The sequence below is a fragment of the Pezoporus wallicus genome, unplaced genomic scaffold (assembly GCF_028554395.1).
Source record: "Pezoporus wallicus isolate ANWC-B61680 ecotype Strahan unplaced genomic scaffold, APGP_CSIRO_Pwel_v1 scaffold_7392, whole genome shotgun sequence".
NCBI classification, from domain to species: domain Eukaryota; kingdom Metazoa; phylum Chordata; class Aves; order Psittaciformes; family Psittacidae; genus Pezoporus; species Pezoporus wallicus.
This window is the reverse complement of record NW_026639923.1, coordinates 1,963,279-1,990,019: the sequence shown is the minus strand read 5'-3', so window position 1 is coordinate 1,990,019 and position 26,741 is coordinate 1,963,279. Positions and strand designations below refer to the sequence as shown.

The window sequence follows — 26,741 nt, the reverse complement described above, 5'->3', positions numbered from 1 at the left end:
TGAAAATATAATTTGTAAAAGTATATTAAAAATATACAACTTGAATATAAAGCAAATCCAACTTGGATAATTCCTGAACCACAGACTGAGTCTAGACCATCACGTTTAATAACTACCAACAGCTAAAATCTCCATGAGTGCATCAATTCTCTTTTTGATCTGATTTATACTCTTGGCCTTCACAACACTCCCTGGCAGTAAGTTCCACAATTAAATTATGTGCTGTATGAAAATTTAGTTCATTTTGGTTTATACTTCACATGTGATTATTTCACTGAGTGCCTCTTAGTTCTGCTACGAAAGGTACCGAGCTCCCCTCTCCATACCATTTTACAGGCCCCCTCTGTTATTTCCTGAAGAATCTCAATTTAGTCTTTCCTCACATCAAGGATTTTCTGTATTTTTCCTCATCTTTATTGCCCTTCCTTGTTCTTCTTCAGGTTTTACCCAGACTTTTTGCTATGAGAAAAGTAGAGCTCCAAACAGCACTCAGATGCATTCAGTGGTATAATGAAGCTTTCTGTTTTGTCCTTGTCTCCTTTTCTAATAATGCCTGGGTATTCTATTTGTCTTTTTAACTACAGAGCACCTACCTGGTATTTTTAGAAAACTGTTCACAATAAAGTAAGATCTCCTTCTTGAGTAATAACAGCTCATTTGGAGCCCAGTACTGAGAGAGGAAAAGTAAAGATATTTTCTCCTATTTGCATGGGTTTTGCAATTATTGACGTACAACTTCATTTCCCATCTCGAGTCGAATCATAAAGTTCTTCTGAAGCCCTGAGCAGTTTGATAAGCTGAATAATTCCATATTATCTCAAATTCTGTCAGCTCACTACTCACAAATTCCAATTTGTGTTGGACAAGTTCCCAATAAAAACCATCCTAGCAACAGTGGGACCCCCTCCGTATCGGGGCAACAACATCTATTCTTTGATTTTCTATCTTTTAAGTTCATACCACATAAGCAAATTAACGGAAGAAAAATGCATGAAGCTTCATAGAATAAAAAGACATCATATCATCTCCGGCTCAGGAAATCCTGGAGACAAGGCACTAGAAGCTAGGAGAGCCTTCTGGCAAAGCAGTTTGGCTTCATTCACATGCTCATCCCCCACCAGCCATCCCTGCAGAGAGTACACCGGACAACCAGCCCTCAGTGGTTGCTATACTCCTATTAATCCAACAAAGAACCTTCATTCATATTCCATAAAGTTCCTTTCTGATCTTTGGCTCAATGCTTTTTGAAAGGTCAAATATATCCTATCAACCATACCAGCCTTAGCCAAAGGATTGTTGATTCCTTCAGAGAACTCTATCAAACTTGTTTGGTGGGAGATATTATTATAGAACATTCAGTGTAACATTTCTCTTTGTGTTTAAGTACAGGGTACTTAATGCTGCTCCGAGAACCTCACCTTTCACATGTTAACTGTGCAACTGATGGAGATTAACACTGATCTTTGCACTGAACTTTCTTAGATTAAGAATTTATCATCTTGTTTGATAATACTGACTTGTAAATGATCTAAATTAAGCTGAAAATCCCAGCACCCATCTGCCAGTATCCCAGCATTCCGCAACAGGTCCAACAAAGAGGTCGTCTCTCCTCTTCAATGGGCAAGAGTTCTAAACTTTTCCATAGGAGCTGGTTGATCCACAACACGTTCAGCACGGAAACGTCTCCTTTAGAAACAGGCAGCTTCAATTGCTTAAATGATTCGTAAGCCCGACCCCTACTGGTAATTTTCATATATTAGAAAGTATCAGCTTTTTTTTACTCTTGGAAGCTTCTAAAATGCCAAGGAGCAGCTTTTGTCATTGTCCAAGACATTAAAAAAGACCATCAATTATTTCCAGAAGAGACACACAAAACTAGTGGAGATGGAGGATGCTGGAGAAGCCAGAGACTGAAAAGGTCGGAAGAAATGGAAATTCAGAACGGAATGAATGTTTTTAACAGCATGTTTCTAAATGCATTGCAGAACAGGACACAAGAAGAACAACATTTTTCTCTGAGAAACAATAGTGCAGCAGCTACCGAAAGGTCAGAGCCAGACACAGGACTCTCATCAGGACTTTCTTCATACTTGACATGCTGAATTTTAATGTAGAACAAATTCCTCCCCATCCAACCTCCCAGGTAAGCTGTGACGTTGCCGCTATTTGCCTGCAGAACTCCTCTCCATGTGGAGGTTTAAGCTCAAACCTCTTAAGATACCTTTCGAAAGTCATTCATAACAGCCTCCAGAAGACACTTCACAAAGATGTGAGTGAGCTGTAGCAAGGGTGGGTTTAAGTTATTATACTGTTGTGCTGTTTTGCCTCCTATTTTAAGATGTAATAACTGGTATCCTCCTTTCCAGAGGTTTTGTGCCAGGGAAAGGCAGCCCACTGAGGCACAGCGAGTGCCTTTCCACACTGCCTTGGCTCTGCTCACCTTCAGAGACACAACTTGCTGCTTGCTTCATGCTGAGGACCAGGACCAGTGCTGTAGCCTCTTAGTGCCAGAGAGGTTCTTGGGACTGACTAGTGCCTTCACTACTTCTCCCTCTTCTATTTTTAAAACTCTTAAGTGTCCTGGATCTCCAGTGGGAAAGCATTAAGAACCATTAGCAAACAGTTTGTGCTATTCCAGCTTTGCTTTCCAGCCCTGGGGAGCTCTTCCCAATGGCAAAGAGAGGGAAGCAAGGGAAATCCTATCTATATATAAACACAGCAAAGCATTTGCAGCTGGTGGTTAAGATACAGTAGTCAAATATTGAAAAATATTTACTTGCTTGGCACTTGAATCTCTTCATTTACATAAATTCAGGTACAAAGCCAACTGTGCGCTGCTTTGGATGCAACAGCATCCACAAAGGCAGCTGCAGTCTGCACACACCTCATGCTCTCTCTGTCCAGGGACATCCACACAAGGTGTGTGATGCTATTTTATCACCAATTTGCATGCCTCAACTTGTGACACTTGGGAGTTGCTTTCAGGTAGGGAGAACAATCCCAGATAAATGCATGTGAGAACCACAAAGAGCTACAGGAACTACACAAACCACAAACTACAGAAACATCTGGTTACAGATATAAGGAAGAAATTCTTTACTATGAGGGTGCTGAGGCACTGGCACAGGGTGCCCAGAGAAGCTGTGGCTGCCCCATCCCTGGAAGTGTTCAAGGCCAGGTTGGATGGGGCTTGGAGCAAGCTGCTCTAGCGGAAGGTGTCCCTGCCTGTGGCAGGGGTTGGAATAGGATGAGCTTTCAGGTCCCTTCCAACCCAACACAATCAATGATTCTATGATCTAACAGCTTAACATCTGGCCCAGAATGGATGCTGGTGCCCATTTTAAAAGCAGCCTTGCAGCACAAGGCAGGAAGAAACTTTCTGAAATACTGACACCGTTCTTAAGGTTTATGATACAGGAAAATATAATTTGGATTAATTCCTGGAAAATTTACCACCTTCTCCATACAGGTGCTGGAAAACATGAAAATATTTAAACTCCAGCAAAGATCTCTGCATTTCTGGAAGACTCTTCCTACATCAGATACAGAAGCTTAATCCAGAGTTGAAGGCTCCACAGGCACAACACAAATTCAAGCCACCCCCATGGCCTTGTGGGAGACCTAATCTAGTGCAAGAACACAGATTCACTGCTGTTTGCCCAAACTTGTGGATCTTCCTGCTTTAAAAACTGAGCTTTATATTGCCTCCACTGAATGTGTCACTGTCCCACATCAGAAGAAGGAACAAAAGAAAAGAACCCTACAGCCTCAGGTCTCCTGAAATGACACTTGTGAGAATCAGGAGACATCACACTGTGTGTGTTTAGTCTATCTAAAAAGCATTTAGATGGTGAGCAAGGGCTGCCAGAGAGAAAAGCTGCTCCTACTTTAGAAAGGAAGAAGGGTTTCAACGGCATCTAGGCACTATCCCAAAATCTCTCTCAGTCCAGAGCTATTCAGTGCAGTTAACCAATGACAATTCCCTGCCATGACTTCCTTTTATTATCTTTTATTGGTTTTTAATGTTCTCAGATGTGTGCTCTGTGGTCTCCTGTAGAGCAGTGTGGATATCGCCCATGAGGACATGCCTCACAGAGGCCCCATCTGCAAAGAGGACACGGCCATGTGGAAAAAGCTATTGGTGAACAGGAAACCAGTGAATGGAGCAGAAAATGTATGTGTTGGGAAGACGCTATTAAGGATCCAGATGGCATTGAGATGGTGTTAGGAGCAGAGCAGACAGAATTCCAGCAAGTGTGACTAATGGGCATTGGCAAGGACATGAATTTCTTCTGAATTACTGTAACCCTCCCCAGTCACTAAATCCCCAGAAAACATTTAGGATTTACTGGGGTTGTAGTTTGACAGCAGAAAGAAGAAGTTCAGATTTGTTCCAGCTGAAAAGGTCCTTCAGCTCGTGCCACTTAAGTCTTGAATGAAGCTCTTTTTAAATACATTCCTTTTATTTATAGGTTCTGAAATAGGAGTTACTGCACAGTTATCACCTTCCCCCTAAAAGGTGCTAATGCCTAAATGCTCTCTGCTTTGCTATACCCCACAGTGCATGAACTCAACAGTTCAACCACTTTTTCTCTTCGTAAGATCTGCAGCATATAAACAAATCTGATTTCAGAGGGAGCAGCAAGAAGTGTGAGAAATGACAGCATTAGCACCAGCTTTTATTGTCTCTTCAGAAACGATGATGCTGGGGAGAGAGTTTCACATTTAAAGCTATAAAAGGGCTGACGAAAGAGCACTTTGTTCTCAAGAGAAGGAGGAAAAACTGATAAAGTCTTTCAAGTCTCTTGCTGAAAATTTACTTTCCATACTAAAGAAAAATGAGACAAAAGATGTGTTTTTAAAAGCTCTCATTCACTCACAGGAGGTGAATACAGATTCAAAGGATTAATATGGATTTTTTTCCACCTTTATGTCTCTCCTGCTTTTGTTTTCAGAAGTAAGCTTCTAACCCAAGGGGTGTAGGTGGAAATGCCTGGAGGCTCCCAGACCATTCCTGCTCTGCTGAATCCCCTCACTGACTTCTGCTGGTTTTCCTCTCTTTTTCACATTCCTTCATGACATCAGCTAACTGGAGAGGCTGGGCTCAGTCCAGAACAGCAGAAACATCATACTGTAAGTTAATGGGATTTTGAAGACCACAATAAGCTACAGAAATGGAAATAACTCCCTCATAAACTGTGGCGTTTCTTTTCCCACTTTCCAATTTGAAAGTTGCATTCTTCCCTGCCTTCTGACAGAATTAATTGCTGGCAGTGGTCTCTAGAAGGAAGAAGTAATAGCAGAGCTTGTGCTGCCCATTCCTCCTTAGCAGCTATGTAAAATTGAGTAAACCAGTCCCATTGAGGCCCACAAAGACACAGCAGGACAAGCACAGCAGACCTAATCCCTTCCCATACTAACCTTTATTCTCCTCCAAACCCCTTCTGTTCTTTCACCACAGCTTTCCAATTCACCTCTGCTATACAGACAGGACACATCCAGCTGAGCCCTAAGGAGTCTTCTGGTGTGGACCACAGCACATTATTCCTGAAGCCCAAAAGCCTTGGGGAAGATAGTGATTTATCTTGTGCTCCTTTGAGAAAGAGCCTCTTCTGTAAAGAAAGAACTTGGCCCTGTTTTTTTGTCCAACACACAGAAAATGCCAGAAAACACACAATAAGACCCAACCATACCCTCTGACTGCTTATGTCCAGAAGCATAAGGAAAAAAGTCTTTACACAGTTGATTCTGCAAAGCTGAATTGAATTCCTGAGAGTCTAAAATGACACCTGAAGCAGTAATAGTAGCAAACAGTAAAGCAAAAGGAGCAGGGACTGGTTTACCATTTCTCCAGCAGAAAGAACACTTTGCACCAAGTCATTTACTGTTAGAGCTCAGCAATGAAAAGGGTGCTTAAAACCAAAGAAATCCATGCTTTTGGAACAGCTTTGTAGCTAAATGACTAGCACCAGGGCCTGGACAAATAGTTAAATCAGCCGTAACAAAAGAAAGTGGTTCAGTAAAAAGTGACAGAAAAAAACAGCCTGGAATTAGATCCTGGGACTGTGGCCCCTGTGCATCCACATTCAGCACCGTCCTCAAGAGCATGGTACTGAAATGAGGGAGAGAAGAAAAGACAAAATATCACCACGAAACAACTGCAGCAGCTTAGCCTCTTTGCTGAAAGAGCTTTCAGTGAGCAGCTCATCACTGGAATGTAGCTCTGCACCATCAATGGCTTTTTGTGTGAAAGGTTTGACACGATTTCATGAAAGGAGGAGATTAGTAATCAAAGAAATTCTTTGAAAACGAAGAGAGAAAAACATTATCTAAGGGAGTTCAGGGCTACCTTTGAGCAGAACCAAACACCACAATCCCATAACAAGGAGCTCTGCTTCCCCGGGCCCAGGAAACACATTTGCATTCAGGGCAAAGCCAGACATCTCTATCCCCACTGTCAAGAGACTTCCACAATGCAGAGTGGTCCTGGACTATGTGGCAATCCAGCTGTTTCCCCCTCCACACGCTGTCCCTGGAGCTGCTCAGTTAATAGATGGCAAGTGCTGTTCAGTGGAGATAAACACCAAATAATGAGTCTTGGAGGTGAAAATAAAAGGGACTAAACACCTCCTACATGAAAGGGTGCTGCAGCTCAGACCAACCCAGGGAGGGAGGGAGAGACTGACGAGGTACAGGAGAAACACTCTGAAAACCTTCAGCTCCCAGAAGACAGCAAACAGGATGCTTGCTTTACTGATACGGAGACACAGCATTAATCAGAAGTGACGGGTTTAATGTTGCTGAGGAGGTGCTGAATGCTTCTGCAGCAGTATAAACATCAGGTTTCAGAGGGTCTAATGCGCCTTAGCAAATGAAAGACCTGAATGAGCTCAGGTCAAACAAACATGCCCAGAAGCAGATGGAGACAGGTTTATCTCCCTGAAAAAGGGAAGCCATAGAATACTATCCTTTACCAGAAATCAAACAGAGGATGGAATAAAAAAGGGAGATGTATGCCTTGGGTCTCCAGAACTATTCTACCACCTTGAAGAAAACTACAGGAGTCCTGAAGATGAGGTGTACAACCCTAAAAGGTATTGGAATAGCTTAGCTGAACATGTGTTATTACCAAACACCTCCCCTCTGCTATGGAACTGGGCTTTCCAAGCCATAAAAGAAGCTCCAGAGGCAAAGCACAGGAGCAAAGTCATAACGTACAGGCCAGTAATTTCTGCCTTCTGTAAGATTCTGCTTGCTGCAAACTCCTGCTTTCAGTCCTATGAGGCAGTAAAGCTTTATAGTGATGGAACTGAAAATACAACAGAATTAAGAAGTGAAACTCCAGCCGAAGTCTTACATCAACTCAGAATAAAAACCTCAGCCTGTCAAGATCTGATTTGCTCAACTTAAATAAAAGGAACTTTATTAAACATTCAGAATCAGATGAACTTTTCTGTGCTCAGTATTTATTGTGTCACCTGCTTTGGAATGGAAGCTGCAAATGCTTTAATAAATACATGGGAAGGTTGTCTAGCTTCACTGTAGCTTTTGTAAATGCTCATGTATCCTCTGCTGAAATGCTGTTTTGTAACTTCTCTTTCACTGAATCACAACAGGTATCCCTCTGCCAGCTACAGCAATGCACAAGGGGAAACATCCCTCTTTTATCTCCAGTGCTACACGCACATCAGTATTACAAAAGCTGGATTCTAAGTCTCTTCACACACATGCCAACAGATCCTGTATTTACAGTCAAGATTTGGTCAAAATAAGAAACAAACAGCAATGCTGTTTCCACACAAAAGAAAGTCAACAGTGGGAATAGGGATGCAGGAGCCAGCCTTATGAATTAACTGAGAGCAAGAGACCCCAAACACTGAAAGAAAGGAGCCTGCAGCCTCCCAGAAGATAGAAAAGCTTATAAAGTATCTAAATGCAGGAGAGATCAGGGGCTGAGGCTTTCTGTTAATGCTTCATGGATTTCTCATGTCCATAAAAACTGCCGGGAAAGTAAAAAGTGTGCTTGGGGAAAACATATCTTACTTGAGAGATGCAAGGACAGTATGTTCTGACTGTGACATGTAGCACCTAGTGCTCTACCATGACATGGCAATAACCAAAGCAAGCAGTGAAAACATGCCTGGGGGTATTTCCTTTCTCATTAGCTCCACTGAAAACCACAGAATCTTCTGAGTCTTCCCTGTGCTTTGCCTACCTTAATGTGTCAATCTCCTCCTTGGTAACGATGGTACTTTGCTCTGCTGTGCACTCTTGAGACTTCAGGATTTTCATCTCCACCTCCAGCTGCAGAAGAGAAAAGGCATTAGTTCCTCCAGGAGTAATAAGGGGCACACACAAACAGCAAGGGGAGGGTGAGATGTTCCACACAGATCAGGCCTTTCCCAGGATACAGATGTGAAGCACAGTCCTCCATGTGTTGAATGTCAAGACCTCACTTAACCTTGCTTCCTTGCCCTTTTGCCTTTCCCAACATCTTCTCCAATGTAGATTAGGTACAGAAGCAAAGCTCCTGCTTCTCTTCCAGGTATTTCCCTCACCTGTACCCCATGGATAATGGGATGCAGAGCATTATCTGTAAGGTATTAGGAGCTTGCTGCTACCTGAGATTCAGTATTGACAGTTCAACCTCATTTAGTTTCAGTTCCTCTCCAGAAAAATGAACCACAGGATTACGCTGTCTTGTCCAAGACAAGTTTGAGACATGTACACTGAATCCAAAAGGCTGGGGAATATTTCCAGCACTTTCCAATATACACTTTTAGCTCCAGTTGCTCAGGCAGCTCTTGTGGAACAAACAAACAATTAAGAATACTTTCTGCCTCTGGCCTTGTTTGGGAAGGAACTCATAAGAAAGTACTTCAAAACTGTGCAGACACGAAAACTTCTTACCCAGACTCTACCATTCCCAGGCTCCCTGACTTATGGGAATCTCTATCCTTAATCCAGCTATCAAGACAACGCATGGATTGATAAACTACATATGTTATTTGTTTCTAAGCCCCTCAGAAAATGATTTATTATGAAGTGTAAGCAGAGATGAACCACCCAGAGGATACCCAAACTTCTGTTCCAGCACCTTCTCCCAGCTTAGACCTCCTTCTCACTCATCCTTGAGATTCTGGATTTCCTTTTGTCATCTGTCTTCTAGCACCTGGCAACTAATTCCCCTAATAAATCCATTGACAGAAACAATATTTTTCACTCAGGAGGAAAGCAATAGGCAATCACAGATGCAAAACTTGTGACCACAGAGAGCTCAGTGCTCAGCATCAGGGAAATAATCCATTAATGCACCATTCCCTTCCACAGCACGGATTAGAGCTGGAGAGCAAAATCACATTGCAATAGGAAATTTCTTGCAGAGACAGAAAGCTGGCAGAAACTGCCCAGTTTTCCATGGAAAAGGAGCATACTGACATGTGCAGTCATACTGCTCAGCCAGAACTGAGGTTTTGACATACTGCCTCTTTGCCCTTCCATGCTTACCAGAACAGCCAGGCAGAGCATGGCAGCACTGTTAGCAGGAAAGGGCAGGAAAGGAATGGTTGGATTAATCTCCCTCCCCTTTATGATCCTTCAGGGACAGAGCAGGGGAGGACAGAAAAGAGGCTTTAGCCAAATTTCCCCCTGGTACCCCGAAGCCCTGCATTCTCTGTCAAAAGGCACCTAGGAAGCGAAAATAAGCAAAGTCCCCACCTGCACCATCAGGCTGTACAAATGTTAATGTATATTAGCTGCCTGATAAGATTATCACAGCCAGAAATGCTTCCCTCAATTTTCTGATTACCGAGCTTATCTCTCCCAGCTCAGCCCATCACAGATGGCTGGGGATAAAGCAAGCAGGCTAGATAATTCCGGGAATGTAAACAAAAGGTACCGGGACCAGGAGCAGGCTTCAATTCCTACCTACTTCTAGCAGGAAAACACTCATTCTATCTCCTATTTCCTGTGCCCGCTGAAGTCTGGATGTGTTTGCTATTAAAGAGTTTTGTGCTGCTTTTCTGAACTGCATGTGGACAGCATTTGAAGATGGAAGGGCTGGTAAGTGTGTTATTTATCACTGGCTAAGCGGGCTCAGCCTTGAGCCCAAGTGCCACCTGCTCACCGGCACAAGGAGATAAATCACAGCCGCCTTCGCAAGGGAAAAGGGGGTACAGAGGGGATGGGTGAGTAATCTGGTGGTGTGATCTGGGGTCTCTGGTGATGGCTGCATAGAGAGGAAAAAATGGACTGTGTTAACAGGAAAAGGAGATAGGAGAGGGAATGAATGCCTGCTCCGGTGAATGCTGCCGTGACAAACATCAGCACAGGTCTTGCCTGATATCCAGTGGTGACAACTCAGTGCCAGGTATGCTCAGTGCAGCTGTGATGAGATTCTGCTGGGTTTCTACGAATGAGCTGTTGAAGGAGAATGAGGAGGGAAGGGCACAGGGACTGGAAGGGTATTTTATGTCACTTCTATGTCTTCCCAGTTTTCAAGCAGCAAAACTACCTGGACTGAAATCTGATGTGCCTGAGGTGAGAAGGGAGAGGAGAGCACAGCGAGATCTTTACAGATGAAACTGGCTCGAGCAGTTACATGCTGACATGGATGTGCTTCCCAGAATGAGGATTAAAACTACTGGATTAAAGCTTTTGGAGAGTCTAAAGTTCAGACCAAGGCACCACTTTGGGCCAGAGCAAATTATTGCCATTAAAACCTCACTGCTTATAGAAAATAAAATAGCAAGTAAAACTGTTAAGGTATTAAGTATTTCATTAATATGCTGTTTTCTTTAACTGTTAAAGAGTTTCAGTGAGTGAAACATCCCTCATTGACAATCTCAGAGAAGGTACTAAAAGTATTTTTTATGTCTCTTCCAGGGCAAAAAAGAAAGTTAGTTAATATATGATGGAGCTGCATGTTGTTGGGATCCAGTTATGCTTTTCCAAAGTGCAGGCACAGTGCAGGCAAATAAGTCTTTCATGAAACAAGAACGAAGAGAAGAGCAAAAAAGAGCAAGAAATAAGGAACCCATTGATAAAACCTTCCTCTTCTTTCCAGTTTCACCTCCAGAACAGGATCTCACCAGCCTTTGGTCAGACCTGGCACACTCATACCAGCATAATGCTGCATGAGACACTGCCACTGCTAGCTCCTCCAGGTGCTCCTCCACTCAGTTCTGTGTACGTGGTCAAGGCAGAAAGCAGCGAAAAGAAGAAGAAGCAGCAGAACTGAACGAGGAAAGTAAGCAACAGGAAGGCAGGAAGAGGAGAAAAACAAACCCATGCTCTTTCTACATCACTTTCAGCACTATGTGGAAGCATAAGAGGTGAGGGGGTTACCCAAAACATTCTCTTTGACACAACCTCTTGGGCAGCCCTGGGGACCGGGTGATAAATACGAAACAACCCACTGAAGTTGCAAAGTTTGCCCCTTCCTTTCCACTTGCCCTCAGGAAGGGATAAGGAGAGGGAAACCCAACCTCCTCTTGCTGTTTTCTCTGCTTAATTCCCACCACATCTCTTTTCCTCAATTAATTTCCAGTCCTAGTCTCTCTGGTTCACCAGATGCCACTTTCACCAGGCTCCTTCTGCTTTTCAGACTAACTCAGTATTGCTGTCTAAATTCTTCCAATTTCTATCAAGACAACTGGTTGAGTTAAGCTTTCATCACTTTGAATACCTTAAACCAGAATCCAGAGTGGCGAAAAGGGCTGCTCGAATTACAGCTCACTGGTGTATTCCCCCATTCAGTACCAAACCACCAAGGTCAAACTGGGCTCCTTTTGCTCTTTTTAATGTTTTTAACTAATACTGAGGGCAGAAAGGGAACATTGTCCCAAAATGATTGCATCTCTTACCCTGAAAACTGCACAAGTTTTCAGACCTAAGGAGCAGGAGCTTCAGGCTTAATAGCACACAGGATCAGACCCCCAGCAATAACCCCACTGCACAGAACATTTTAGCAACTTGAGAAGAAACCAAGTCACTATTTTTAATACTGTTTTTAAGTTACCCAAGGCTTTTCTGACAATAGAAAAGGGAGAATAATGAGTAATGTCGGAGCCCATGACTTGGGAATAAAACACATGAGCAGGTACTTAGCATGACTATGTGATGTTTTCAGAATATAATGGAGCCTCTTGCTCTCAACCTAAAACGATCCTGTTCATCTCAATCCTTTTCTACTCTCTTTCAGCTCATAAACATGAATTTCAGTCCAGCTTCACTGCTCTCCATAGAAGTGATCAGGACACATCCAGTATATAGAACAATTTTAGAATGTCCATTTCCACAAATACGCAAGTGCCTCAAAAGATGAAATGCAAATGCTTTTTCCAAAAGAAGTACTGTCATCGTTATTTACCAGCCAAGAAAGCGAGGAAGGAAGAACATGGATGGATTTTCATCTAGGGTTTTATTAAATGAAATATCCTTCTTCTTTCAGCCTTATTTTTAAACCTGCCTGGACAGGATTGCGAGATGGTGGTTCTCCTCCAAGTGTTAATGACATAGCAAACACCCACAGCAGTGGAAGAAATATGTTCCTTGCTGGTTCTCTCTTCTGGAGGAATTATTTAAAGATATATGAGATGACAGGAGAAACATAAAATTACGGATTCATCTCCTGACAGCTCAAAGAAACAGAACTTTACTTTAGAGAGCTGATTTTCTTGGTTTATTTCTAGCATTTGTCATTTATGACCCATATATGTCCCCTCCAAAACGAGCCTCTGCAATGCCACAGACTTGGTGTTCCTCATGCTTGATTCCAGCAGGCTTCAGCACTGAGGAAGACAAACCTTTCCAAAGCATCCTACTGCCCACAGCCCATCTTCAGAATGAAACTTACCACAGGTCTTGAACTTCTACCTCAACTCAGTCCCACTTGAAAACTACATTTATGAACTTCCGAACATTATCACACCCTGCCCAAAATCATGACCACATCCTTGTTCAGGTGCCTCATTTTGGGTAGGAAAGGACTCAAAATCACAAGCATTTCATAGGATTTGCATGTTGAAAAGAAAGGGGCTGGTTTACTCGCCCACATCATGTACACACATTTCACAGAACACATGCTGGAGACATAGAGTTATTATTTGAATAATGAGTGCATTTTAGTGAGGGGCTGATACAGCAATCTTACCCTGATGAAGTGTGTCTGCACGTCATTCAGCATTCTTGGAACTGTGAAAAGCAGGAAATGCTGAATCCATTATAAATGTCTAAAGGTTTATTTAACAATGGGCTGATGCAACATCCTTTGAAAGGCCTTCCTCGGCAAAAGAGCTGATTTTAAAAGGCAGAGATAAATAGGAACTGAATTGCACGAAGCCCGCATGGAAAGGTGAATTGAGAGGCTGTGTTTGACTACAAGTCTCAACACAATTCCAAAAGCTATTTAAATACATAAATATTTAAATGGTGAAAACCAAGCAGACTTGGAAAGGAAGAGTGTGCACTAAAATAGACAAGAACAGAGAAACAGGACCCTGAGTATGACCCATATGCTGAGGTTTGAAAACTGGAAAACTACAGTTCCCCAGGTGCTTGGATACACCAGCTATACCAGTGATGCTACTCATGCTTCTCTCCAAAGGATGTGGCAGTGACTAAGGATCTTATTGGCCTCTCTTCCCACAGGGCAGCATGGTAAGCCTGGTGACCTCCTGTTATCTATAAGCTTATAAATCTGGTGTCAGGACAGAAATCAAACATACATGAACACCAGTGAGTTTAATCTGGGTGTCCAGCAATACAAGGGTGTAAGACGCCATGCTGAGTACTGCCACAGATCATTCTGCTCAGCACAAGCAGTATCTCCTGCTCAGGATGCCCAGTGTCCTGGGTTCAGCAGCAGCAGTCATTTTTCTCCTTCTTAGTAGTTGGTGCAGTGCTGTGGTTTTGACTTTCTGCCTGGGAACAGCGCTGATAACACCGATGTTTTTAGTTGCTGCTCAGTAATGTTTACTCTGACCAAGGATGCTCTGCCAGGGGGGAGGGGAAGCCGGGAGGAAGCAGAGACAGGACACCTGACCCAAACTGACCAAAGAGGTATTTCATACCACAGCACGTCATGCCCACTATATAAACTGGGGGCAGTTACCTGGAAGGGTGGGATCACTGTGGGGGTCAGGCTGGGTATTGGTTGGCGAGTGGTGAGAGGTTGTATTCTCTTCCCTTGTTATTTCCCTTCTCATTATTACTATTGGTGGTAGCAGCAGTGATCTGTGTTATACCTTAGTTACTGGACTGTTCTTACCTCAACCCGTGGGAGTTTCATTCTTTCGATTCTCTTCCCCATCCCTATGGGTGGGGTGGGGAGGAAGGGGGGGAGTGAGCGAGCGACTACGTGGCTCTGACTTACTGACTGGACTTAAACCACGACACCTAGCCCCATGAGATTCTGAAGGGCTGTTCCCCTAAAACATCTGCAGAGAAGCACACAGGGAGAGATCTAAACCTCACCAGGTTTTGTAGTGAACTTCACTCTTCTTCAAAGAAATACGATAATACTTGCAAAATAAAATACTACTTACATTCAGAAACAGGCTAAGCAGACCAGGATTAGTTGGTACATTTCCTTGAGAAAATGAATCCTTGATGCCGTTGTGAAACAAAAGCAATAAAGCCAAAGAAAATCAGATATTAAATAAAAAAAAGAAGTTTAGAACTATCTATTTCCCACTTGGTTACCTTTAAAGACAAGGCCGAGCTGGATCAGAGTTGCCAATCTAACAAACTTGGTGTGCTTTTATCACTGAGAAGACAAGGCTAGAAACAACCTTCCAGCAAACAGCTTCCTAAAAATGTACTCATGCATATATATATATTCTTGTAGATACAGACAAACTGGGAAACGGACATATGCTGACTTCTGCTTCTCTCAATACAGTCTGGCCTGTGGCTTTCCTCCTCCTGTTGCAGTAAAAAGAGAGCAATTTTTCAAGTTTATACTGCATGGCATTCTATTTCATTTCCAAATACAACCTCGCAGAGAGAAGGTTCGCCTTGCGCTGCTTCCAATCTCTAAAGTTAATATACAAATTTATATTCCTTTTTCCCCCTCACCCGCCTAAATGAAGAGGCGTAATTACCAGGAACGCTCGCTACAAACGCATCGAGTGCCAAGGGAGAAGGAGCTGTCACCGCTGGACAGCTGCAGCAGCCACCCTTCTCTCCCTCCTGCTCCCGGAGGATCCTGCTTAGGAGGCAGTTTCTATCTTTCCTATTAGCAGAGGTAGCTCACACACAGGAGCAGGCATCAGCCCCTCCCTTTCCAAGCAGGACAATCATAAGGAATAGAATTACAAAACTCACTTCAGCCTGTCAAGGAGCCATCGGCACTCGCAAGGATGATTCCTCCCAAATTCCCCTTTTGCCTCTCCCTGGCTCTGCTGCCCTCTTGGGTGGTGGCTGTCATTAAGGTTTCCTTAATAACAGCAGACCAACTCGGATCTCAAAATTCAGTGCCAGTCTCATCCCTCTCCCCATCTCCAGCACCCTCTCAAAAGGAAGATTGATTATTATAATCAGACTTCGCTCTGACACAGCATTTGCATTTTCAAAGCACAGCATAGTCATTAACTAATTCATCTCCCCCAGGGAGCCCTGACGAGCTTTCACCTCTCTCCCCTCTGCTTCCCAATCTGCAGGCAGCCCACAGCTTTCCGTCAAACACCTCCCCTCTACATTGTGCTGCACAAGTGAAACTCCAGACAAGCTCAGTGAGCCAAATCCAGCCCTGCTGCAAAGAAGCACAGCTCTGCTGTTAGCAGCTGAAGAACTGAACACACAGACACCCTATTTAAACTGGTTATCTAAGGTTTCCTTATGTAAACCACAATGGTATAGGGTATTGCAGGGAACAGGCTCTGTCCTGCAAAGGAGGGCCGATGAGAAGGGGGTCCCAAAATTATCATGCTCCCATATCATAGAATCCCAGACTGGTTTGGGTTGGAAGGGACCTTAAAGCTCATCCAGTTCCAACCCTCTGCCCTGGGCAGGGACACCTTCCACTAGACCAGGTTGCTCCAAGCCCCATCCAACCTGGCCTTGAACACTGCCAGGGATGGGGCAGCCGCAGCTTCTCTGGGCACCCTGTGCCAGTGTCTTACCACCCTCATAGTGAAGATTTTCTTCCTAATGGCTGATCTATATCTCCCCTCTGTCAGTTTAAAGCCATTCCCCTTGTCCTGTCACTACAAACCCTTGTAAAAAGCCCCTCTCCAGGCTTCTTTTAGGCCCCCTTTAGATACTGGAAGATTGTTATATGGGCTTCCCTGAGCTTTCTCTTCTTCAGGCTGAACAAGCTCAGCTCTCTCAAGCCTGAGCTGCATGCCCAAATGCCAGCACGTGAAGAAGGATGCACCATGTCACACCCTCCAAACCCCAGCCTCCTCATGAACAACCCTTCCAACAAGCTCTCCCCCAAACACCTACAACACACCTCTGCCCCAGGACTCTGCCCCTGCTTAAGTCTCTTCTTACATCCCAAAGATGCCAGATCCTGATGGTCCCCACTCATCCACCTCCCTTTGGTCATCTCCACACCCCAGTCCAGCAGAACTGCGGACCTCTGCACCCACAGGTGCTCCGTGCAAGAGCAGGTTATTGTTGATGAGCAATAATGTCTAACTGGAGGTAACTAACCTGTACTCAGATGACCCATTTCAAATAACTCCTGTCTGGAATATTTCAGAGAAAAAGAGAAAATCAGGAAAATATTTCTTTTCTCTACTGTTACCTCGCAGCAATGCCCTAAGAACCAAGACCTCGTATCCAAACTGGAGGTGCAAAGGGTGTGCAAACCCCTGCAGCCTTGCCAAGCCTGAATGCTCCTGTAACCCTTCAGGGAAACACTTGGGGACCTTTTTCACAAGCGGTAGATACAACATCATATACTAGCTCTGGAAGAATCCTGACCTTCTGTTTGAAGTTCAGATGCTCTGCTGATGCTACAGCAGGTCTGAAGGCAACTGCCACGGTCACCAGCACAGACCTCATGTCAACAGCAAGTAACATGCAACACCAGCCAGTCATCACATGGGTACCAAAGTAGGATGGCTCTGACAGTTTTGTCTTCCTGAGCTTTGTTCCCCAATTTATGCTGCATTTATTTCTTTCCAGTATTCTGGGATGGGTGCAAGACGTGACAGTTTGGAAATAAGCACTACTGGACAATTCAGCAGGATGGAAGCTGGCTCACAGCTCAAGATGAGCAAAACTGGAAAGTTCACAGGGAAGAAGAGCAGTAAGACCCACCAAGAGAGGAAAACTGGAGATGTTAATTTAAACCCTGAGTTTATTCAAATATAATTACATATTTTAACTCTTCCTCCCAGGGGAAGGCGCAGACAAGGAATCTTTTCCTCTCAGCCTGTCCTGTCCATGCTTTCAGGTGCCACTATGAGACCTCGCCACCACTGTGTGCCAGCAAAACTTGACACTTCCATGCACAAACCCCTTCTCTCTGCTCTAACAGCTCATTCTGAAGAAGGATCACCTCATTTCCATGTTCATTCAGCTCAGAGCCTCTGTGCTGTTATCAGCCTCGCTCCACCACCTTCACCAGCATGTAGATGACTGTTTCCTTTAATTACTGCCAAAAGCTCCTCCCACCAGGGAGAGCAAAACAGCTGCTGTCCATGGAGAGAAGAAACTCTGGAGTAATTAAGCCTTACACAGCAGACACCTCCTACCCATTATTCCTGGTTAGAACAGCAAAACACAGTAACAGTCTCCTTAGGGAACCTGTCATGGTGTTGGACTGAATGTGCTGCAACCCTGTCCAGTGTGGCCATGGCACTGGTGCAATGGAAGTACCTGCTCTCAAGAACATCACACAGGTCACTTCCTTCATGCAGCAGCAGGAATGTCTGCTAGAAGCATGTCTTCTGGCAGCTGTAATTCATAGGCACAGCAACAAATAAATCCACAAAGATGCCGTATTTCCTCTGAACAAAGTTCAAACACAGTTTGTTGCCTGAAAATATACCCTGGAGGAGTTTCTAGAGCGTTCAGTCAGCAATTGGTAGCTTGAAATCCCACCTCTTGCCCCCCCCCCCCCCCATCAGTTTTCTTGTTGAAAAATCATCACATACTAAACAGCCATAGAACCTATGCTTTTACCGACCACCTAGGAAGATAAAAGGTGAAAGGAAAGAGGAATCTAACATCCATTTTTGTTCCTTTGTCTCCTAACATAAATACAGTGGAATCAATCTTTGCTTAATACTGTAAAGACAGCAAAGGAGACTTGAAAATTGAACTTAATCCTCTTGCTTCAACTCACGTGGAACAACCCACAGCCTGTACTTCAACATGCTTTTAAGTGCTGCTCTCACTCCCACTGCATCTCCACCCAATTTTACATTTCACTACAGCTGGAGCACTGTTTTCTGGACAGAGAGAGAGAGGGTGAGCAGAGGCCACCAGAGCTTACACTCAAGAGTGGTTTCTGAACCCCCAGAGATGGGAAATACAAGGATGAGGCAAGGGATGCAGCTATGGGGAAACAGCAGCTCTCTCAACAGAGCCTCCAGCTGCCCTCAAGGAAGCAGCTGATGCTTGAAGGAGTCTTGTTCCCCAAACCCTCACCCAAAGGACAAACTAAGGAGCAGACTGAATATTTTCTACCTAAATGACCCATTCTGAGGCCCTCCTGCAACAAGAAGCAGTAGGCTTTTAATGCATAAGAAGTGGGAAATCTCTTTGCTTGTGCCAAAAAGCAAAGGTTACAGGGCCCTGCCAAGACTGCTCTGCCCATCTTAGCCTCTGAGGATTATTCCCTGCGGTTCCCTTCAAGTTGCCAGCAAACAATCATAGCACAAAAAGCAATTTCCTCTCAAATACTGTGTGTACAGCTCTGGTGCCAAAGCAGGAATGTGGCATTCTAACCTTTGGTGAACATGTTCTTGCTGCCACCAATAATAAACTCCGAGGTGCAGCTCGGAGGGGAGGGAAGGTGTAATAGATGTGTGGTGGGTGACATTAGCACAGAACACAGCCTCAACAGGACAGGGCCTGGCAGGAGCTCGGTTTTATACAGCCAGTCTTTAGAGGTTAATGAAATATTCATAAATAAGTCAAAATTCTCCTGACAAGCCAGATCCTGTAGTACAACAAAGAGTTGTCAGCCTCAATTAAGCGATTCCAAAGAGGTAGGGCACGGCCATTCATGATTTACTAAGAGGTCACAGGAAGAATTCTGCTCTATGATCCTCCTCTCTCTGTGGATAAATTAGGTTTTATAGCTCCTGCTGCAGGACTCTGCTGCCCTGACAGAGCAGCTCAGAGAGACCCCAACCTACCACCACCACTACTACGTGCACCCAGCATCGATCAGCCGAACACAAAACCCACTGGGAACAAGCTCTTCTAAGGGCACTGAGGCACAAAAAGATTGAAAGCAGAAGATATAACACAGGAGGCTGATTAGGCTCTCAGTGCAAGGACTAAGTCTTAAAATCTCATGGTTTTTAAAGCCTTTTTCTCCCTTTCAGTACTCACAAAGCCAGTCCTGGGCAAGAAGCAAAGTATCCAGCAATCTTTGATCCACCAGCACATAAACTGAACATGCCCTCAATGCCCCCTAGATGTAGAGATCTTCACATGCTTCCTCTTGCCCAGAAAAAGCTGCGCCTACAGAATTGTGTTTCTCAGATCAGATCTCTCAGGATGCTCCCTTTCTGATGCAGCTACAACTCCTCAGGTCTGTGAAAGCGGGAGGAAACTGGTCTCCATCCTTGTCACAAGCAAATTGGAAATTAATGATTGCTTTGTCCCATCCTAACATGACAGTTCAACAGACCAAGTCTTCTTTTCCCTCTCTGGACATGCACTGGAAGCACATGTTCCTTCTACAGCTTCTCCTTAGGCAAGGCAGAAAAAAGGAACAGAAGTTAAGGAATCCTAGGGGTATCCTGGACCTCTCATTTGATTTTTCCCTATCTTTCAAAGTGCTGAACATAACAGAGAGCCTCTGTACCCTCCAGGAAATTTTAGCTCAAGTAAAACAAAACCACAAGAGTTATAAGCCCATAAACTTCACACAGGCTCTGTAAACACAAATGAAGTCTAGAAAAGCACAATACTTGCATGCGTATTAGTTATGCCTTTGTATCTCAAGGCTGTGCCTACTATAATAAGGCCTCTGATAATTTTCCCATCCCATTCATTTTATTTAACCAAGTAACTCAGATGTTAGTGACAACAGCAGCATTGACAACAGGACCTCTCTTAGTGCAGCACAGCAGCATCCTTTGCACAGGAAAATGATTCACCTTTCTCCTCCTCTCCACAACTCAAGAGACAAAAGCCCTACCCCTTCTCCCTCCCCAGTCCTTGCTCCAGTTATAATCCTGCAATGAAAAGGTGAGAGCATATTACCAACTTGCAGCCTGTTTCCTGTGTTTGTCAGTACAGTTTGGGTTTTATGGCTGCGCCTATAGCATAGAGGGTGCTCCAAATGACGGGCTCAGAGTCAGGTCCTTGTCCGTGCATCCCACCTGAGCTGGAACAGCTGTTTGTGTTTGGGTCAGGGTGGTCTCCCACAGGGATCCCAAAGGCAGGAGCAGCAGTCAGGCAGCTCTCCACTTCAGGATGCTCCATTCCTTCCCTCTCAGAGTCCTAACCCCATGTCAGCTCTTCTCACCCCCGATGAGAAAATGAAACCAGTCCTGTTGAAACCAAACGGTGCTGCTGAGTTCCATAAAACTTTCATGTTAATGGATCCACCAGCAGGTTCATTTGTGTAATGGGACTTTTAAACAGACCGTTTATTTCTTTTTAATTTGAAGGGAATGTACTGTTTGATCCCATGTGCCTGGCTCGATTTTTAAAACAGAGATAAACCACAGGAATTGACTCACTGAGTCTCCTCTTCCAGCCTAATTAAAATAGCACTGAGATATTAACGTGCAGCAGTGCCAGCGACTGATCACCTCTTTGCTCTACAGGCAGTTTGTCAGCGCTCATCTACCATGATCCCAAAGCTTCCACCACCCCTTCTGCTTTGCCCCCAGTCACACACAATAGATGCTTCTTGTGTTGACGCAGTTCTGTGTGTTGAGTGGGAATTTTCCAAGAGGGAATGTGCAGCAGGTGCAACACAACCAACTGAGGCTGTTCATCATTCCCTGTGCTGAAAGAGGAGGAAAAGAAATAATCCCTCTATTCCTCGGAGCTCACTATATTCCTACAGCATGGGGAACAGCAAGGATTAATTTTAATGTACTTGTTTACAACAGCCACTGTGAGAGAGCTCTGAGATCGAAAAAGGAAACAGAGAGTTACTCTGAGGACTCCTATCCCCCTGTTCTAGGGTTTAATCCACCTGGAGAACCAAAGCTCTACAGCAAAAACATAGAGAGAAAAGTTGAAATAGGGCATCAACAGCTCCTGCATTTCAACACCTCCTTCCAACAATCCCATTTCTATATTAATAGGATAAAGTAAAGAATAATATGAACACTGTGAAGGGTGTATAGAGAAAACAAGCAACAAAAGGCTCTGCTGAAGTAAAACTAACCTGATAGAGAAAAAGCTGCCTCAGACATCGATCATGAAAACATGTTTAAAACAAACAAAATTCACTGAAGATCTTGGGTCAAAAAATACAAACTACTACTGCTGATAGCACAAAGCACGGAGGCTTTATCACAAAGGAGCATAAAGAGATCAGAAAGAAGCAGCCAGGTGAAAAGTGAAGGAACAGCAGCAGAATTGAAATATAATAGTGCAAGTCCCACAAAAGATTCCTACAAACTGAGTCTTCATGAGTCAGAAACTAGAGAGGAGGACTAAGTCTTGGGCACATTAACTGATCACAGGATGAACACCAGTGCCATGAGGCAGCGGAAATGGGTAATGTGAGGCTGTAATGGAAGAGCTGAGCTCTATTTCTTCACCAGAAGGGTGGTCAGGTATTGGAACAGGCTGCCCAGAGAAGTGGTGGCATCACCGTCCCTGGAAGTGCTCACAAACCATGTGGATGAGGCCCTTAGTGACATGGTCTAGTGGTGGCCTTGGCAGTGCTAGGGTAAAGGTTGGACTTGATGACCTAGTTGATTTTACAATTTTATCCAGGACAGAGAGGTGCAAGATGCTCCCACAGAAGATACTTCTGTACAAGCTACTGCTGGAACATCGCCTGGAATGACGTGACCACTCTACTTCCTCATCCTTTAAGAAGACAGAGAGAAATGGAAAGAGATTTAAAGAAAGGAGCAGGATTCACGAGGAGACCAAAGAGCCTGCTTTAAGAGAAGACTGCAAGAGCTTGATTTGTTTAACCTAGACAAATGAAATGCTAGGGAAGAACAACTGTTCTCGATAAATATGTCACAACACAAATATGAGGGAGGAAGAACAGTCACTGTAGCTTAAGGAGAACATTAGCACAAGAAAAAAAATGGCTATTAGATGCACATATATTTTCAGTTGGAATTGGGAAGATTGCAGCTCTCAGCAGTCTTTCAATGATAGGAATGGCACAAATAACCAAAGCAGTTTCAAGACAAACTTGATAAATTTATGAACCGAAGTATATACTGCAACTGCCTTAGTTACCAAAGGACTCAACTTTATGATCTAAAAGTCCTCTTCCAGTCTTCTGTTACTATATCATTTCATTCTGGATCAGCTTTTTTGCTGCCTCTTTATAACCAGATTCATGTTTTTCAATTTGATTTGAGAACTTGGTATTTCCCTAAAATTGCCTTAGTGGAACTATTGCTGTGTTCATGCTGCTGCTCAGGCAAGTGCCACACTAATCTGTCTTGGGTTTGCTGCTCTTACGTAAGGTGTTAGGATAAAATCTGTCAGATGGGAAGGAGATTTGCTGGCACTTTGCTAAATCAATTCAGAAATGATGAAATACACTTTTGATCGATGGAGACTTCCTCCACTGATCCGTCGTCTCCTTTCCCCTCCCAACCTGTTGGTTCTATACGTGTTGCAGCAGAGCTTCACTGTTACTTATGAGTCCCATGGTTCAGTAATCTAATCCCACATTTAATATGAAATTATAATATAGAGAATGTACATTTCCACTAGTGACCACCACTTTTGGTCTTATGCCTGGGTCGTTATATTTCTTACTTTGTGCTTAATAACTCTAAACCAAGAATTAAACAAACTACATTGGTAAGTGACCCAGGGCAGGTCTTTCAATAGTGAAGTTCACTTCTTTTGTATTATCATTGTTCTAATCTGAAAAGTAAAATGTAACAGAATTTTGATCCTTGCCAGGTATTTCTCTGAAGTACCAAGAGTTACAATTCTTACAAGTCTGGAAGTCTGGTGCAAGCACTAGAAAGCAGTGTCTTTCAAAAGCAATGCAAGTGGTTTATGGCCTGTGTGCATCTCTTCTTGATGTATCCCTGCTGCTGTGATCTTCCCAAACTCTTTGTAATTAACCGTATTGCTTCCAGTTAATAGCCAGCTCCCAGCTACAGCACACACAGTGTTCTCAGTTTCCTTCTTTCATGTATTCTCCCTTCCACCTTCCTAACTTTTTTTGATAACCACCAGTGTAGGTACTGACATTTAAATTAATCCAAACCGCAATGGTTTCATCAGACTGAACACATGATTTGGCTCCTTACCTATTCCTGACCTGCTGCCATTAAGTAAAGGTCTCCTGTTCTTTGCAGAATGCTAACCCACACTTTGACTCAAGGCAAGGGGCATTCATTATTTCATTTTAAGTTATCTTTATTTCCTCTATATGGACACTCCATTTATGCCATTCACTTTGTGACAGCTACATTCTTGGACTTCAAATCTTCTTTACCTCCCACCCTGCTAAGCAATTCTTCTGATTCTTATATCCATCCTTTTTAATCTGCTGAGGAGTGAAATCTAATTTGTTCCAATGAGCAGTCTACAGATTTCAGAGCCCACATGGGCCAAGCTGTCTTTTGAAGATGAAAGCCAAAAGATACCCAGAGCACTTCAGGGCAATGAAAATACAGGTGATCTGGTTTTAATACCAAGCTGACTTCCCTCAGGGATTAATGATGGAGAAAAAAAATCTCTTGACATGAATGCCCCCTGCTCCAGACCCAGAGTGTAAGATCAGGGACCACAGCTGTTGCTGGATGGCAAGCTTGAGCCAAACAATTTCCTCCTGTCTATAACGGGATATGAAAAAGGCAAATGAAAATTAGAAAAAATAACACATCTTCTGCTTCCCTTCCTCAGGGAGAGAAAGAAAAAGAATATAACAAACAAGAAAGCATTCCCCACAAGCAACATTTTGCTGTGAGGGAAGCAAACTCTCAGCTCTCTGCCAGTAGAGCATTAAGCTAACATACCATAAGAAGATAGATCCTTGAACCACAAAACAGGGAGCCACATGTGAACTCTGAGAGCAATCTCCAGGCACATCCAGGAGATGAAGATGTTGGAGCAGGAGCCCTGATGAAGAAAGCTTCCAGTGCTGCTAAAATGGTCAAGAAAGATGCATACATGCATATACAGCAATTGCAGGAAAGAAGTGTGCCTGGGCAGCAACACCAATTCAGAACAAAACCCATTATTTCAGCAAATGAAAGAAACACAAACCCCACAGATGCGTGGGACAACTAAATCATCTGAGCCCTATCAGACCAGTGCCTCAGGTACGTGCCACTCCTCAGAAGACTGTTCCCTTACAACAGGAACACACTCAAACTGTGAATAAAGCTAAATAAATAAATGAAGGGTTAGAAGGAGAGAAAAATCAAAGTTTCACTGTTAATTACACAGCACAATGATAAGGGTAATTTTTCTTACATCAGAAAATAAATTCAAGGTTCAAGTTCCCTGAAGGATATAAAATATTAGAGGATTTTTTATGGTTGTAATCACAAACCCATTTCTCCAGCCACTACCGGCCGTGTCTAATTAGGGCAAAGGATGTTAATGATACAGAAGCCCAGCCCAGAGACGTCCTCCCCTGCAATATTAATTGCATTTAGGGAAAGATGCATGAATTGTGCTTATACAAGCTAATTACTCTGGGTTTGCTAATTAATACTGGAAAGTCGAACTGCCTTTGTCTTGTCAACTGTAATTAGCTGAAGATGTTTAAATTTCTTTCCTTTTTTTCTTTTCTTCCAGTAGTAAACTCACTGTTAGCTGGCAAGCAAGGAAATCATACACCGAGTCCTCGGCGCAGTCTGTGCAAGTCCATCTCACTTTCCTCCAGCAAGACCTTGTGCCCTGGCCCTGCACGGTGTCCCCTGTAGCACACACCACCCTTCCTCGCATAGCATCCCCACGGACACAATTCCCTGAACTAGGTAAGGCCCCCTCCTCCCAAGGACACAGAGCATGCTGGCACTGTCTTCTTGAGGCCATGTTGCCATCAGATTTATCTCACAAGTGTTTTAACTATTGCTATGTAAAGAACAAATTATTTACCAGGGCATCTAAGACGCCTCCTTAAGCATACGTGGAAGCCTATCAAACTCCTCAGTGAGATCCAATCAGCCAATTTACTGCCCCCACAGCCCATTCTTCATTTCCAGTGGTCTGGGGAAGGTGGCAATGCCATGAGCACTCTTGAGGGTGGCAGCAGAGACGTCACCTCTACAGAGGTTTATCCCAGAAGCAGACCAAAGACTCAGCAAACTGTATGACAGCACCTGACAGGTGTTTATTCCATTTCACTTAGGGCCATAAGCCTGTTTCCAGAATGGCTGATGAAAAGCAATATCCACATTCATCAGCACCCAGAGCAGGACAAGCCCTTCTGCATTCCCCCAGCTGTGGAGGCTTAACATCAAACTAACAAGCAGTGGATCGCAGGTGAAAAAGGGGAAGAGAGATGAAAGGGAAGGCGAGATGCCAGGAATCCAAATCAGGCAAACAATTGCTTTAAAGGAGTCTGAAAATAAGGCCATCCAGGTGAGACTCTGATCTGGAGAGGAGGGAATAAAAAAACACATAAGGAACATTTTGTTGTTTGGCAGGGAGGAGAGTGGGGCTGATGGTATAACTGCTGAGCACTGGGGCAGGCAGCTCATGGAACAGCCCCATACAAAGGGGCACACCTCTGCCACAAACATTGTAGAAGACAAGAGGTGACACATCTTGCCCTTTCAGAAGGGGGATGCAGAAGAACCATCTACCACCAGTGAGATACTGCCAGCAATACTGTCAGGTTTCCCCTCAAAAGGGAGAAAGAGGCAAAACCAATCTCTCTCCCCCTGTATGAAGAAATTTTCCTATATTTACTGAATGCAATTCAAAATACTGAATAAAGCCTACACCTCACAATTGTCTCAGCACCCCATAGCACAGGCTATTTGTGTGAGGTTGAGGTAAGCTTTACTGGAAGATCACAAGGTGTGCAGTCTCCTCCTGAGTAACCCTTGGGAGTAGGCACTGTACACCGACGGCTGCTGTATCCTCTGCTGATGGATGATGCACAACACCAATTAATGCTTCAACACTGGAAGTTCCAGTTTCTCCAGCTCTCTGCTGGCCTGTTCAATACAACAAACTTTTAGAGGCAAACAAACAACTCAAAATTCAGGCTTAATAAGAAAAACTTTGAAACGCTTAAAAACGCCACACATTACAACACTTGAAACATAACAGCGAATTTTCCTCTGGTAAGTAGAGTGAGCACAATGGAAAACTGATTATACAGAATTCCAAACTGGAACAAGGCAGCACGTAATGAGATCAGATGGGAAATAGGATTCATTCAGTTTTCTTTGGACATGGCAGTTTTGACCTGT

General features: G+C 43.8%; 1 protein-coding gene across 5 annotated transcripts in view; it reads right to left on the bottom strand.

The window, feature by feature from the left end:
- MAD1L1 (mitotic arrest deficient 1 like 1) overlaps positions 1–26,741 on the bottom strand; it is a 369,315-nt gene that overhangs the window by 159,682 nt on the left and 182,892 nt on the right. For all 5 annotated transcript variants that reach the window (XR_008973123.1, XM_057416961.1, XM_057416962.1 and 2 more), the window contains one exon: positions 8,216–8,304. Coding sequence is in view for 4 of the 5 variants with exons in the window: in XM_057416961.1 (XP_057272944.1) it covers positions 8,216–8,304 (89 nt within the window). In the remaining variant the exon portion in view is untranslated. The remainder of the gene's footprint in view (positions 1–8,215; positions 8,305–26,741) is intronic.